This window comes from Carassius carassius, chromosome 13 (genome assembly GCF_963082965.1).
Source record: "Carassius carassius chromosome 13, fCarCar2.1, whole genome shotgun sequence".
Lineage (NCBI taxonomy): Eukaryota > Metazoa > Chordata > Actinopteri > Cypriniformes > Cyprinidae > Carassius > Carassius carassius.
This window is the reverse complement of record NC_081767.1, coordinates 9,262,867-9,278,921: the sequence shown is the minus strand read 5'-3', so window position 1 is coordinate 9,278,921 and position 16,055 is coordinate 9,262,867. Positions and strand designations below refer to the sequence as shown.

Sequence of the window (16,055 nt, the reverse complement as noted above, 5' to 3'; positions counted from 1 at the left end):
TTCAGATCGATCGTGACAAACCAGTCGTTTGGTTGAATCTGAGACAAAATAGATTTTACCGTCAACATCTTGAATTTGCTCGGCATGAGTTTTTCTATGCACTAGGGTAGGGGAGAGCGAGCGATGTGGAGAAAATTCCAGCGCTGAGCTGTCCTCAAGATCCATGTCACACGTGTCACCCCAAGCTATCACCTCGTGTGGTGCCTCGGCAGTCGCAGAAGTGATGTGGCGGGGGTTAGACACAGCGACATCGCAGAACACATCCACCCTAGAGCGCAGCACTCTGAGCCGCAGGCCATCGCAGTGGGGGCATGAAGAAAGGCCACTAAGCGCCGTCTGTGCGTGGTGTAGGCCTAGGCAAACTACGCACCTGTCATGAGTGTCCCCCTTGATGATGTACCTGGTACACGGCTCTTTGCACTTCCTGAAACTCATCGCGTCCGCGGAGAGGAGAATACTGCTCGTGATGATCGCTATTGAACGCGAGACAAAAGGGCACAGAAGATTCGCTTCGTACTGAAGGAATGCAATCTGAGGTAAATGGCGCGCGGGACCAGGTATATATATGCGTACGCATGCATGGGCGGTGCCACGCGCTATTTGGCCAATAGGATTGGCGGGATGGTATAGGGCTTCAGACATTCGTCACACCGAAGGTGTTCCCATACGTGGTGACGTCACCGCAGCATCGAAGTGACCTATGAAAGGGAACGGCAGTTACTCCCATAGACATTATTAAAAATTCTAAATAAATAAATAAATATTATAAATTTATTTATTTATTTATTTTTGATGCCAAGATAATATAATAAAAAGTATAGTCTTATAAATGTACATACATAAACGAATAATACAAAATAAAAAACATTTTTTTTTTTAATTTACGATGCTGACCGTTGATACGTCCGTCATCACAGTCAGGTCGGTTCCGTTTACGTCAACTTGACATCGACGACGTTAGAGAAAACGAACTCTTATTTTGATGTGTTGACGCCTGTCAGCGTTTGAGTTGATCACGTCCACATCAGCATGTTTGCACTGAAGGCTCTAAGGAGTTTTTCTCCTGCGACAAAAAATGTTTATTTGCGGAGTAAACAGGCGTTCAGCGGCACTGTGTCTAGGCGAGTGTCATTTGTGTTGTCTTTATTGTTTTCATTACCATGTTTTATCATAGTTGTTTCATCATAGAAATGGTTCATTTTAGTAGCTCCCGTTTTAGTTAATTAGTTTATTTCTCTGATGCATTAATTAATCATTCATAAAGGAAAAATTATGCATTTTTACCTATGAATAGCAATTTATAGGTTAATTAATAAGAAGGCTGATAGGCTAGGTGTTGTTACTAATACATTAGAGTAAAAATAAAGCTAAAAAAGTACCTCTAGAGACATTTTATATATTGTCTTTTAAAATAAAGCAACATTTTATTGTCTTTTAAAATAAAGCAACATTTTATTTCATATGGTAAGGCAACTTAATAAGATCGACCAAATAAGCAATGCTATTATTTTTTTCCGGTTCATTTTCTACGATTATCAAGAACAAAATAATCTCAAATCTATTTTAATGGGTTACTTTGATTCCTAGGATGCAGCATGGGCAGGTCCAGCATGTGGAAATAGCAGCACCTTTTCGACCTGAAACACCCATGGCCAAGACTCTGATGGACATCGGCACCAGACGGATCTTCTCAGAGGAGCATGACCTGTTCCGTCAAAATGTGCGCCGGTTCTTTCAAGAGGAAGTTGTTCCAGATCACGCTCAGTAAGTCACCAGTGTGGTTCATTGCTCTCTCATTCTGAATGACATTATAGATACTGAATGAAAATGTGTCTATGCACATACTGTATGGTTGTAGGTGGGAGAAGGCTGGAGAGGTTAGCAGAGAGGTTTGGGAAAAGGCTGGAGAACATGGATTACTAGGAATATATACACCCGAGGAGCATGGAGGAATCGGAGGGGACCTTTTTTCTGCTGCTATAGTGTGGGAGGAGCAGTGAGTAGCCCTGCCGTCACCTGTCTATCACAGTTCCTCCTCCCTTACCTGTCTGACCCTACAGTGGATTGGATATTGTTGTGGATTGTTACACAACAATATAAAATAAATTGATTGGACTGATTAGACATGTTTCATGTTCAGTCCTGTCAAAATAATTACCACAGTCATCAAAACAAGTTGTAATTCTGCGACCGCAAAACAACTCAAACACCACAAAATGTCCTCTATATTCTGTTCTGAAAATGTAAAATAAAAATATATTAAATGTAATAATAAAAGAGAACAATGAATAATAGATACAAATAAATATAAAAATAAATATAATTTCAATATTATTAATAAAAATTTATATTAATTAACAGGTGATGTTTTAATCACTGATTACTGATATCATCAGATGTCTCTGGAAATAACTCGTCATCTGTTTGATGTGTTTTTGAACAATTATTTAAAACCACAATATGTAAGATTTTCGCAATAAAATATCCATAAAACCACTTACATAGTGTGATTTCATGCAGTTGTGTACTTGCGTCATATCAAAAGTTCACAATGATTTGTAAATCTAGAGAAATTCCAGTTTTAATATTGGATATATTGATATTATCAATAACATGATATCCGCTTGTAGAAACTATGGCAACACACGTGGACAAAAATGCTGCTGTACAGTTAAACTAAATCCATTACGGCTGCAGCATTAAATTTAGCTGTCTGCTCAATGTTGCATCATGATTCTTTTTCCACGTTTTTACAGTGTTGCACATTTTAACCAATCACACAAGAGTCTTTTGAAAAAAGAGGTGCTCAGATGAATCATCGCTGAATCACTGGAGTTTCTTGTTCAGAATTCAGCTCTCTCACGAATTCTCTCATAAATAACAAAGTGCATATGTATGTAATATGCACATAATCGCATAAGTAGGAGATTCATCCATTAAACGTTGTATAGACAGCTTTACTGATTATAAGTGTTTTTTTTTTTAAAGTGCTTAAACTTGCGCAAGGCTTAAGAGAGTCATCTACTGTTCCTTGTCAATGTAAATGTTCTTTGCTCACTTTCTCTGTATAATTTATTCGCTGCTTGAATAACTCTGGAAGGTACAGGTTATAAAAAAAATAATTCCATCCGTGAAAATGATTCGGACATCTCTGGATAGTTAAAACAACATCTCAAATTATTCCACTCTCCTTCATAACGTCTTTCAGCTTTGCCTTCCTTATTGTTTTGAAAATGCTACCACTGATGGCAAAAACTTTGTGCAAATTGTGCCTTTAAAAATGCACTTCACTTTGAAATACATTAAAATATGGTAAACTTACAGCATATGTTTTTTTTTATAAATTCAGTTGTAATTCTACTTCCTTAATTTCAAATTTGAATTCCAATTTTGGGTTCGAATCTTGTGTTAGAATTGAACTGGAATTTAAAATGCATTTCAGTTTTGAATAGAGCACAACCTTGAATGCTTTTAGGTGTTTTCCTTGGCTTTGTGTGTTTGTGTGTGTATAATGTAGCCGGTGTTCTGGCTCTGTTTGTGTTGTAGAATGTACTGTAACTGCAGTGGTCCTGGGTTTTCACTCCATTCTGAGATTGTAATGCCTTATATCAGTCACTATGGCTCTAAGGCTCAGATCGAGCACTATATTCCACAGATGACTGCTGGGAAATGCATCGGGGCCATCGCTATGACAGAACCTGGAGCCGGCAGGTGGGCTTCAGTGCAGGCATGACATTTAAAGAATAAATGATACTTTTAAAGATACAAAGACACTGACTCCCAGGGTGCATCACATTTTAATGCTTTAAGAGTCATATTGTGATATATTCATTTGTTCCCTTTGCCATCTTGGTTCACATCTTTAATATTCTCTCTGAAGTGACCTTCAAGGAGTGAAGACATTTGCAAAAAAAGACGGCACTGACTGGATTCTTAATGGGAGCAAGGTATGAACAGTGGCTTCTGTGATGCAACTACTCATATAGCTCCTTTCAAACAAATCCATTGCAAGCACAAACAATCGAGTGACACAAAATACAAGAAATGAAAATAACAGAAATAGTTTATAATAAAAAATTTAAATGTTATAAATGTTGATAAAGCTAGATAGAACTGAAATAATTTATTATGGTAATAAATATAAAAGCCAGACTAAATAAGTGTATATAATTAAAACATTATTATTTTTTAATTGCTTAATGCCACTGTAACAACATATAAAGTGATAGATGCAGAAGATATTGATATCTTTTAATGCAAATTAAAATCATTTTTAATTTACATTTAAAAATTTCAATATCTTCTGCACCTCTGTCTTCATTTGTTGTTACAGTTGCATTTAGCGTAATGGCTGAATGGGACATCACAAAGGATTTTAATTCTACTGTGTGGAACAGTAAAAGAGAGGAACCAGAGGTTCCGAGGGGCCATCTTGTTTTTTAGACCTAATGTGTGGTCTCGTTTTGGTTTTAGTTAGCCCTCATGCAGCAGAATTTTGAGTTAATTGTTGATGATTTATTGTATTCTTTGGTAGACCAGAAAGGAGAGCATTACAGTAGTAGTCAAACCAGTTAGTTTTAAAAACTTGCATCAGTCTCTCGGTGCTGCTCAGAGAAAGAAATGGCCTAATTTTATCAATATTCTTCAATTATTCCATGGTCTGTCTGAATACTAAAATACAGTTAGCAAGTGAGTCAATCAGTAGCATATACAAATTAAAAAGTAATGGTCTTAAAAGCTATCCTTGAGGTACAACACATGACACATCATAGTTTGTGTCTGAGTTGCCATTTATAGATACAAAAAAACAAAAACAAACCAAAACCCCTTTCATAAAGATATGAGATAAAGTGATAAAAAACAATTCCGGTAATTCCAATATGTTCATTTAAAGAATGTGGTAAACCAAAGGCAGAAATTAAATCAAGTAGAACCAGAAGTGAAGGTTTGTTTCTATCATGATTTGTTGTGCTATCAATCACTAATTTTAGAATGGGTGCCTCTGTGCTGTGGTGTGACCTAAGACCTGACTGAAGTATCTCTAATTTAGCGTTTGAATTTAATAAGGTACTTGGCTGATTAAAAGTTTTTCAAAAAAAAAAAAAAAAAAAGTGAAATTGGTCTATAATTACGGTGTTAAAAAGTTCTGCAGAATACAGCAAGCTGTTGGGAGTGGAGAACTATAGCAAGGATGTCTTCAGGAAACAAAATAAAAAATAGTTTTAAAAAGAGAGGCTGCATCTGCATCTACCAAGTTAAAATGTTCCAAACATAATGGTAAAAATGTAGTGTGCTTGTTTTGCTTGCAGATACTTGATCTAATATCCATTCTTTTCTCCTTAAAGTAGCCAGCAAATTGTTTTACATAATTAAAGTTCAGTAATGTAGTTGATATTCAGCAGAATTTCTGTGCTTTTCTTTTCTGTATAACCCAAACAGATGGCAATAAATGCTGCTGCATTTCAAGAAAAAACACCATAAATATCATAAATTAGTCCACACGATTCCACACTGTTTTCCAAGTCTTCCATTTCGTATCAGAAACAGACTGAAATATAAAGGGGTCATAAGCTGCAATTTTTATTTTATAATATTCCTTGAGGTCGTTATAATGTTTATGTTCAGTCAGTGTTTACAAAAAAACTGTCATAATTTAAAAATAACTGTCTTCTACAGTACTTCTGTCACGTTCTTTCAGGTGTTCATCAGTAATGGCTGGATGAGTGATATGGTGATTGTAGTTGCTGTGACTAACCGTGAAGCAAAGACAGCAGCTCATGGAATGAGTCTGTTCCTGGTTGACAGCGGCACTAAGGGCTTCCAAAAAGGCCGCAAACTGGAGAAGCTTGGACTCAAAGCTCAGGTTCCCCTTAAAGCTTTCCATATACATAACCTCGGTTTAAATGCAGTTGCCAATATGTGTAAGAGTTCACTTAAAATTTATTGAAACATGTAAGAATGAAATGTACTTTTAAGTTTATTATAGATTAATAAAGAGGTCTAGTTTAGAAATGTTTTAGTTCTTTGTTTCTGTGCAGGATACAGCTGAACTGTTTTTTGAGGATGTGCGTTTGCCCGCTGAAGCTTTGTTGGGTCAGGTCAATAAAGGATTTTATTATATGATGACTGAGCTGCCACAGGTATAAGAGTTTTCCTTTTCTCTATTGAGTATTCCTATTTGTATTCTTGATAATATTGCAACAGATACAATGGTTTGTTTGTTTGTGGTAGTTGTGTGAATGTATCCATGAAGTTACCTCCGTGTTATGAGAGTGTAATTAGTGATAAAGTAGTGTTTATAAGCACAGTGCTGCTTTTCTAGAAGAATTTACTGAGCATAAATGATTATTATTTGTATTATAGAGTTAATCTCCCAGTCTTTCTAACAACCTGCTATAGGACCCAATCAATTCCCCCTCCATATTGCATCTGTCTGTGAAGATCTTTTGTACATGGATTGCACTGTCAGTATAAGATATAAAAATATGAGGGGTTTAAGATTCTGGGAATTTGAAAATCTCTACAAATAGGCTCAAACTACATTCTAATCAACTATAATAGGAATAGGGAGAGATTTCAGCTTGTTTCTTTCTTTCTGTGCCATTCTGCAGGAGCGCCTTTATATAGCAGTCATGGCTCTTGCCAGCTGCGAGTTTATGTTTGAAGAGACAAGGAACTATGTGATGCAGCGGAAGGCATTCGGCAGGACCATCGCTGACCTGCAGGTAAATATAAAGGGGTCATGTTAAATAAAAAAATTAATAAAAAAAAATTATCCTATATTTATATATACATTTCAGAGGGATCTGCAGAGTTGCAGATTCTACACACAACCAGCCAGAGCAAAAGGTTTAGAACTATGGAAACATTATTTCCTTTTTTATGAAAAATAAAAGACGAAAAGAAAATTTGATTCTTCATGGTATGACCCCTTTAAAAAATCCTTTCAGTTGTATTAAGTTTCTCTGCCAGATCCTCACAATTAGTTTCCTCATTTGTTTAGTGTGCTTTTAACCTCACGTAAGGTCACGGCCACACACTCACTTTGTAATTGTATCCCTCCATCCTTCCTGCAGTTTGAGACAAATGCTCAGATAAATTGAATAAGCTCCATTACACTGTTAATTTATACATATGGATGAGTATAATTAGTGAGGGCTAAATCAGGTTTGCACTAATAAAGTCTCATTAACATCAGAACTAAAACTGATCATCTCTCTTTCAGGTGGTGCAGCACAAACTGGCTGAGTTGAAAACAGACATATGTGTAGGTCGAGCTTTTATTGACAGCTGCCTTCAGCTCCACAATGAGAAAGATCTGGACTTAAGCACAGCGGCCATGGCCAAATACTGGTGAGTCTCTTGATGAGTAAACCTAATGAACACTAGTGAAGGGTGCTTTTTAAAACATTGCTTCATGAAGCTTCAAAAACTTTAGTTTCAAATCAGTGGATTGGAGCATGTATCAAACTCCCCAAGTAAAGGCTGGAATCCAAGTAAAGGCCGGAATCCAAGACTCTTCAAAATCTGAACCATATTTAAATCAGTAGGCATCCTACACTTGTAGACTTCGTAAATACTTCAAAAGAAAAACTGGTCATCCTGACTGAGGATCACACGCTACCAGACTTTCAAGTCGTTCATAACACAACAAAGTCACATAGAAACATGCGCCTTGTTGTTAGGAGACGTACTGTATGACAAATTAATCAAAATGTGCTCTAAAACCGGCTCAAATATTAGACGTTTGATATCCTCTGATTGGATGGAATCATAGTCTAAAGCAGTGGTTCCCAACCTTTTTCAACTCACGGCCCACACAAACAAACACATATGTTTGCGTGGCCCACTGCAAAAAAATTACTGACCCCACTATTATTAAGTTAATAATTTAGTACTCAGAAGCTAGATTGTTAACTGTTTAGGCACACACATATATTCTAAATGCATTCAGGATGAATTTGAAACATATTTTCAAAAGAAAACCAATTAGAGCTTTATCATAAAGTTGTAACGTCTCTAGAAAAGACATAAGTCAAAATATTCACTATAGTAAAGGTGTAAAAAAATTTATAGACTTATGGCAAAAAAATATAAATGAATAAATCCCGTGTCCAGGGACTGTTTTTTCTTTTTTTTTGCCATGCATTGTTCATAGAGCTCATTAGCGGTGCCTCAGGTGTTGAAATAGATTTGTTATACATTATAGAGGTTCACACATACTCCGTTTGCAGTGTGTATACAGTATCTGTAAGTGGTGCAGAAGCAGCAGCGAGTTATTGTAACGCGAAAGCACATTAAAGTAATGCACAAGCGCGAATCTCTTAGCTCCCACGCAGATTTCCTTTGCTCTGTCACAAAACCAGACGTGCTTGCTCAGATACACGCTGCTCTCATCCGGAGAAGAGTGTGCGCGCTTAAAATGTGTCTCCTCTCACTAAAACTGCATCCTGTGCACTCACAACTCTCTCTATGCTCATGTGCTAGATATTAATTATTTTCGAAAGATCATATTTTGAGCACACAAAAGTGTATTTTGCATGCACACGATCTGAGTTATGTGGAGAAAATGTTCGTCTCGCAAAGAAAAAAGTATTTTGAGCACACTAAAATCTAATTTGCATTTTAAATACTTTTTCAGATGTGTGCAGACCTTATTTTTGTGCGTGCAATGTTTCACTAGCTTGCTCCCTTGATGCCCACCCTCAGTGCTCTCTAAAGGCCGACAGCTGGCTTGCTCAACACAACCCAGTGTTACAGTATGCCATAATTCCAGCCAATCAGAGACAAGGCTGTTAAATTCTGATTGGGTGCCTTGACAACCAATCACAACATTCCTTGCATTACTGATCAAAATACAGTGCATGCATAATTATTATGCAGGTTGATATTCTGATTACTGTATTTTCCGGACTATAAGTCGCACTTTTTTATCATAGTTTGGCTGGTCCTGCTACTTATAGTCAGGTGCGACTTATTTATCAAAATTAATTAGACATGAACCGAGAGAAATGAACCAAGAGAAAACATTACCGTCTACAGCCGCGAGAGGGCGCTCAAAGTGCTACTGTAGCCTACACTGAGCAGCATAGAGTGCCCTCTGGCGGCTGTAGACGGTAATGTTTTCTCTTGGTTCTAAATAAATGCGACTTATAGTCCAGTGCGACTTATATATGTTTTTTTCCTCGTCATGATGTATTTTTTGACTGATGCGACTTATACTTATGTGCGACTTATAGTCCGAAAAATACGGTATATTTTTTTCCAAGCACATTTGACCAATTCCAAACAACAATCTTATTAACTACTATTAATCTTGTATTTAATCACTTACAACTGATACATAATTGTTCATGAAGGCTGGAAGTGTAAAATGCCTTATATTCAGGTATGCATAATTATTAAGCAGGTTTTCTTCTACAGGTAAAATCTCGAGATGGACTAAAAATGAACTCCCAAAACTTACTGATTTTGGAAGATAAAATAAACTTATCACTGTATCTAAACCAACAACATGTTTATTAGATCCTGTACCCACTAAATTACTGAAAGAGTTGTTACCTGTAGCCGAAGAACCGCTTCTCAATATCATTAACTCGTCGTTATCTTTAGGTCACGTCCCAAAACCATTCAAGCTGGCGGTTATCAAGCCTCTTATTAAGAAACCAAAACTAGATCCTAGTGTACTGGCAAATTATAGGCCTATTTCAAATCTTCCATTTATGTCTAAAATTGTAGAAAAAGTTGTGTCTGCTCAATTGAGCACCTTCCTGCACAAAAATGATCTGTATGAAGAATTTCAGTCAGGTTTCAGGCCCCACCATAGCACAGAAACTGCACTTGTTAAAATTACAAATGACCTGTTTCTTGCGTCAGATCAAGGCTGCATCTCATTTCTAGTCTTACTTGATCTTAGTGCTGCGTTCGACACCGTAGATCATGACATACTAATAGATAGATTACAAAACTATACAGGTATTCAAGGGCAGGCTCTAAGATGGTTTAGATCCTACCTGTCCGATCGCTACCATTTTGTTTACTTAAATGGGGTGTCATCTCATTTATCATCAGTAAAATATGGAGTGCCAGAAGGATCCGTCCTAGGTCCCCTTCTATTTTCAATATACATGTTGCCCCTTGGTAATATTATTAGAAAATACGGAATTAGCTTCCACTGTTATGCTGATGATACTCAGCTATATATCTCAACGAGACCAGATGAAACTTCTAAATTGCTAACAGTGTGTTAAAAATGTAAAAGATTGGATGACAAATCATTTTCTCCAATTAAACTCTGATAAGACAGAGATATTAATTATTGGACCAAAAAACACTACACAGAATCTTGTAGATTACAATCTGCAACTTGATGGATGTACTGTTACTTCCTCTACAGTCAGAAATCTGGGTGTTATATTAGACAGCAATATTTCCCATGTTACAAAAAACTGCATTCTTCCATCTTAGAAACATTGCCAAGCTACGAAAACATGTTATCTGTTTCTGATGCAGAAAAGCTAGTTCATGCATTTATGACCTCTAGACTGGACTATTGTAATGCACTTCTAGGTGGTTGTCCTGCTTCTTCAATAAACAAGCTACAGGTAGTCCAAAATGCAGCAGCTAGAGTCCTTACGAGGTCAAGAAAATATGATCATATTACCCCAAGTTTACAGTCTCTGCACTGGCTACCTATTAAGTTCCGTATCAGTTACAAATTATCATTACTTACCTATAAGGCCCTAAATGGTTTAGCTCCTGCGTACCTAACTAGCCTTCTACCACGTTACAATCCATCACGCTCCCTAAGGTCACAAAACGCTGGACTTTTGGTAGTTCCTAGGATAGAAAAGTCCACTAAAGGAGGTAGAGCTTTCTCACATTTGGCTCCCAAACTCTGGAATAGCCTTCCTGATACTGTTTGGGGTTCAGACACACTCTCTCCGTTTAAATCTAGATTAAAAACGCATCTCTTTCGCCAAGCATTTGAATAATGTATCTCTTAAATTGTGAGTGTAGTTGCATCTGATCAAATGTGCATTCTTATTCATTAGCTTGGGTTAAACTAATTTTACTTTGTTGGATCAGCAGCTATGCTAATGATGTCTCTATTTTGTTTCTATGTTTTGCCACGGGATGTAAAAGTTTTTACATGTTTTGTATTATATATTACTTGTATTGTATTATAATATTACTTCTGCAAATTTTACATCTCTGTGGATGACGGGCACAGATGCGCGGGAGCTCGCTGTTTTGTAGTCTCTGCCGTGTGTCACTATATGAGGACACGAACGCATAAACCGTCACTTCATTAGAATTTACCATTTCATTTGAGAAAACTGTCATATAAACACAGACACTCAAAGATCTTCATGGGAACCCATCAAAATAAATGTTCGGTTTAACGTGAGTAAATTGACAATATATTAAGCTACTGTTGTAGCCTACAGTAGATTTAGCTATGTCTCTATGTAGTAATAATAATACGTCTCTATTTATAATAATAATTATGCCTAGACGGTTGCTTGTTTTTGACTTTTGTTGTAAAGAGATTATCTGATTAATATATATTTTTTTATATTCCTAGATTTATTTGTTGCAGTTTTTTATACAGTTATATTGTAAAACTAAAATACCTTTTTTAGTTTGCAGTGTTAGATTTTTGGCTGCATTTGAAGTTCTTTTTCGCTTAAGAAAATAAATAATATTACTGTCAAATTCATGTCAGATAATATAAATACTGTAATAAATACAGTAGTTCACCATGTATTTGTTTATGTTTTATTAAGGGATAAGTCTGAAGCACACCATAAAATAATTCTAGCAATTTACTAGGGCTGCAACTAACGATTATTTTGATAATCGATTAATCTGTCGATTATTTTTACGATTAATCGATTAATCGGTTTATGTCCTTATATTTTAGTTTTGCCCATTTTTCCCCCCAAGTAAATTATTAATAAAGGGTCTTTATCATTCAGCATAGATTTTTAAGAGATTTTAACCATTTTGCATTGTCATATCCTCATCAAAAATATACCTGGAGTTTTGTTTTATTATGTGCTAGTAATACTTTGTCGAACTCTTCTGCAATCAAAACACTGACCCATAGCAAATTTCACAAGGAGATTTCAAATAATGTTTTCACCATGGCAGTCCTTAGAGCTCCTAAAGTAGTTTAACATCCCGAACAAAGCTTATTAAGGAATCTTTCAGAACATATTTTCATGAAGAAGAAGGATAAAACAGAAATAAATTGCAGTACATTGCATTTTATTATTTACTGGGAAACAGCTTTATAGCTTTTGCTGTGAAATTGTAAACAATCCTTCGAAAAAAGTGCCAATGGCATGAAACCTGAATGGAACTCACATTTTAAAGTAAAATCCATCAGAAAAAAAAAATTGGACACACAAAAAAACTGCTGTGTGAAAAAGAGCAGTGAATACTTAGAAAAAAATGCATTTCAAATATCTTTAAACATTTACCTCTCTCATTCAGTCATAATTAGGCTGCAAGACTGAATTATTAACTGGTAAACGACAAACTGATCACAGAACATGTTTGTAAATCTTTAAATGTTAACTGTTAAAGAGCAAAGTTATTAGCTTTTAAGACTAAACATTTGCAAACAACATTGTACTGGAGAATCTGCACAAATAAAAGTCTTAGGGGCCGTTCACATAATCGCGCTTAAAAAAGGGGAAAAGGGGAAACGCGTGGAAAACGCTAGGCGCACCGCTTTCTCCTTCTTTCCAAAGCGATCGGGCTCTTGCGCCCCTGAAGCGTCTGCCTTTGCTAAGCAACCATGACGTGCTCTCTCCTTGAAAACGCGGAAATTTCAGCAAAGGATAAATGGATTTGCAGCTCTAAAAATCGCACCCGCGGTGCGCTTGCGGCTCTCTGAAAAGTTGAAATGTTTTTAACTCGATGCGGTGCGGACGTGCCTGGAAAAACGGGCGCGTCGCTTCCATTATGAGCGCGCATACCTACATTGGAAATAACGAACTTGAGCGCGCAAAAGACGCGATACGTGAACGGCCCCTTAAACAGTTCAGTAGTGCAGAGTTTACAGGTTAATCTTCTTTTTTGAATGCTTAAAGTAAAATACTCCCACATCCAGCTGAATGCTGCAGAGACGCTGTTCGGGAAGCACGTGACATAAAACGAGGCCAGCTATTGGCTATTCGCTACTTCTCCTGCTGTACTGGCTGAGTAAAACCTCCGGTGGCTCATTACTGCCACACTTTGGTCACCGCAGATTTGAAATATGCACGAAATGAGCCGCTTACGGCAAATAAAAGTTATTTAGCAACTAATCGATGACTAAATTAGTTGACAACTATTTTAATAATCGATTTTAATCGATTAAATCGATTAGTTGTTTCAGCTCTACAATTTACACAGGGCTAGTAGTATATACAGATGTACTGTATATACACCCAGGTATCGGATCAGTACTCGGTATCTGCCGATACCCCTAGCCAAGGTATTGGAATCGGTATCGGGTAGAGAAAAAGGGTATCGGAACATCTCTAGTATCAATATCTCTTCCCTTTGTACAAGTGATGTCTGGTTCGCGAACAAATCGTTTGATTTGACCAGTTTGATTAGGACTAAATCGTTTGAACCGGTTCACGTCTCCAGTAAGCATTAATCCACAATTTATTTACTTTTTTAACATGGCCAACACTCCCACTGAGTCGAAATAAACTAATATCACGGAGTAATTAATTTACTTAAAAAGTACACTGACTGAACTGCTGTGAAGACAGAACTAAAGATGTACACGAGCCAAGCAGCTTTCTATGTGGACTCGGAGGGCTGTGCAGTCTGTGCACTGTGACTCCGTGTTGTTTCAAGCTCATCATTCTGCGCACAGGATGCGCTCTCTGGCACTCTATATTTGCGCCTTCAGTATTATAATATTTTTTGCTAAATCAAAGATTATTAATAGTCTTTCTTTTTCTGTCCTATCTATGATATGTTGCTGCCTTTATTACTGTGGTATAGATTTAAAAGAAACATATTTTAGATTTCTATATAAATGTATATACTTGTTTTTTTCAATAATGTATTTTACAATAATACAAAGAGCAATGTGTAACATTTGACCCGATTTTAGGCTTATTCACTTTTATTTGTAAATCAAATATTTTAATAGGTTTGATAAAATTATTGTGCTCCCGTGATTTTTCTAGAATCTAGAGTATCTTTTGCTGCTGAATTATCTACCAACCTACAACCCGAATTCCGGAAAAGTTGGGACGTTTTTTAAATTTTAATAAAATGAAAACTAAAAGACTTTCAAATCACATGAGCCAATATTTTATTCACAATAGAACATAGATAACATAGCAAATGTTTAAACTGAGAAAGTTTACAATTTTATGCACAAAATGAGCTCATTTCAATTTTGATTTCTGCTACAGGTCTCAAAATAGTTGGGACGGGGCATGTTTACCATGGTGTAGCATCTCCTTTTCTTTTCAAAACAGTTTGAAGACGTCTGGGCATTGAGGCTATGAGTTGCTGGAGTTTTGCTGTTGGAATTTGGTCCCATTCTTGCCTTATATAGATTTCCAGCTGCTGAAGAGTTTGTGGTCGTCTTTGACGTATTTTTCGTTTAATGATGCGCCAAATGTTCTCTATAGGTGAAAGATCTGGACTGCAGGCAGGCCAGGTTAGCACCCGGACTCTTCTACGACGAAGCCATGCTGTTGTTATAGCTGCAGTATGTGGTTTTGCATTGTCCTGCTGAAATAAACAAGGCCTTCCCTGAAATAGACGTTGTTTGGAGGGAAGCATATGTTGCTCTAAAACCTTTATATACCTTTCAGCATTCACAGAGCCTTCCAAAACATGCAAGCTGCCCATACCGTATGCACTTATGCACCCCCATACCATCAGAGATGCTGGCTTTTGAACTGAACGCTGATAACATGCTGGAAGGTCTCCCTCCTCTTTAGCCCGGAGGACACGGCGTCTGTGATTTCCAACAAGAATGTCAAATTTGGACTCGTCTGACCATAAAACACTATTCCACTTTGAAATAGTCCATTTTAAATGAGCCTTGGCCCACAGGACACGACGGCGCTTCTGGACCATGTTCACATATGGCTTCCTTTTTGCATGATAGAGCTTTAGTTGGCATCTGCTGATGGCACGGCGGATTGTGTTTACCGACAGTGGTTTCTGAAAGTATTCCTGGGCCCATTTAGTAATGTCATTGAAACAATCATGCCGATGAGTGATGCAGTGTCGTCTGAGAGCCCGAAGACCACGGGCATCCAATAAAGGTCTCCGGCCTTGTCCCTTACGCACAGAGATTTCTCCAGTTTCTCTGAATCTTTTGAAGATGTTATGCAGTGTAGATGATAAGATTTGCAAAGCCTTTGCAATTTGACGTTGAGGAACATTGTTTTTAAAGTTTTCCACAATTTTTTTACGCAGTCTTTCACAGATTGGAGAGCCTCTGCCCATCTTTACTTCTGAGAGACTCTGCTTCTCTAAGACAAAGCTTTTATAGCTAATCATGTTACAGACCTGATATCAATTAACTTAATTAATCACTAGATGTTCTCCCAGCTGAATCTTTTCAAAACTGCTTGCTTTTTTAGCCATTTGTTGCCCCCGTGCCAACTTTTTTGAGACCTGTAGCAGGCATTAAATTTTAAATGAGCTAATTAAGTGGATAAAATTGTAAACTTTCTCAGTTTAAACATTTGCTACGTTATCTATGTTCTATTGTGAATAAAATATTGGCTCATGTGATTTGAAATTCCTTTAGTTTTCATTTTATTAAAATTTAAAAAACGTCCCAACTTTTCCGGAATTCGGGTTGTAGTTTATAATAATATTTTTGTAATCGTTTATGATTATATATTTTTTCATTTGTTATTTTTCATTAAAATGAAGTTGTGTATATGTAGTAGATTGTGATTAACACAAAAGAATGATGATCAGGTCAACACAGAGAAGTATAAAAGTTCTATATTGAATAAAAAATAAAAAAAACTTTGCTGGTATCAGACTGGATCGGTATCGGCACATTC

General features: G+C 36.7%; 1 protein-coding gene across 3 annotated transcripts in view; it reads left to right on the top strand.

Moving 5' to 3' along the window:
* LOC132155944 (long-chain specific acyl-CoA dehydrogenase, mitochondrial-like) overlaps positions 1–16,055 on the top strand; it is a 29,757-nt gene that overhangs the window by 8,680 nt on the left and 5,022 nt on the right. The window contains exons 1-9 of one of the 3 annotated variants that reach the window (XM_059564733.1): positions 1,030–1,121; positions 1,588–1,764; positions 1,859–1,996; positions 3,547–3,711; positions 3,881–3,947; positions 5,699–5,863; positions 6,039–6,140; positions 6,612–6,725; positions 7,226–7,353. In XM_059564733.1, coding sequence (XP_059420716.1) covers positions 1,030–1,121; positions 1,588–1,764; positions 1,859–1,996; positions 3,547–3,711; positions 3,881–3,947; positions 5,699–5,863; positions 6,039–6,140; positions 6,612–6,725; positions 7,226–7,353 — 1,148 coding nt within the window. Of the gene's footprint in view, positions 1–1,029; positions 1,122–1,587; positions 1,765–1,858; positions 1,997–3,546; positions 3,712–3,880; positions 3,948–5,698; positions 5,864–6,038; positions 6,141–6,611; positions 6,726–7,225; positions 7,354–16,055 lie in introns of those variants that run through there. The other 2 variants (XM_059564731.1, XM_059564732.1) reach the window with 2 other exon arrangements.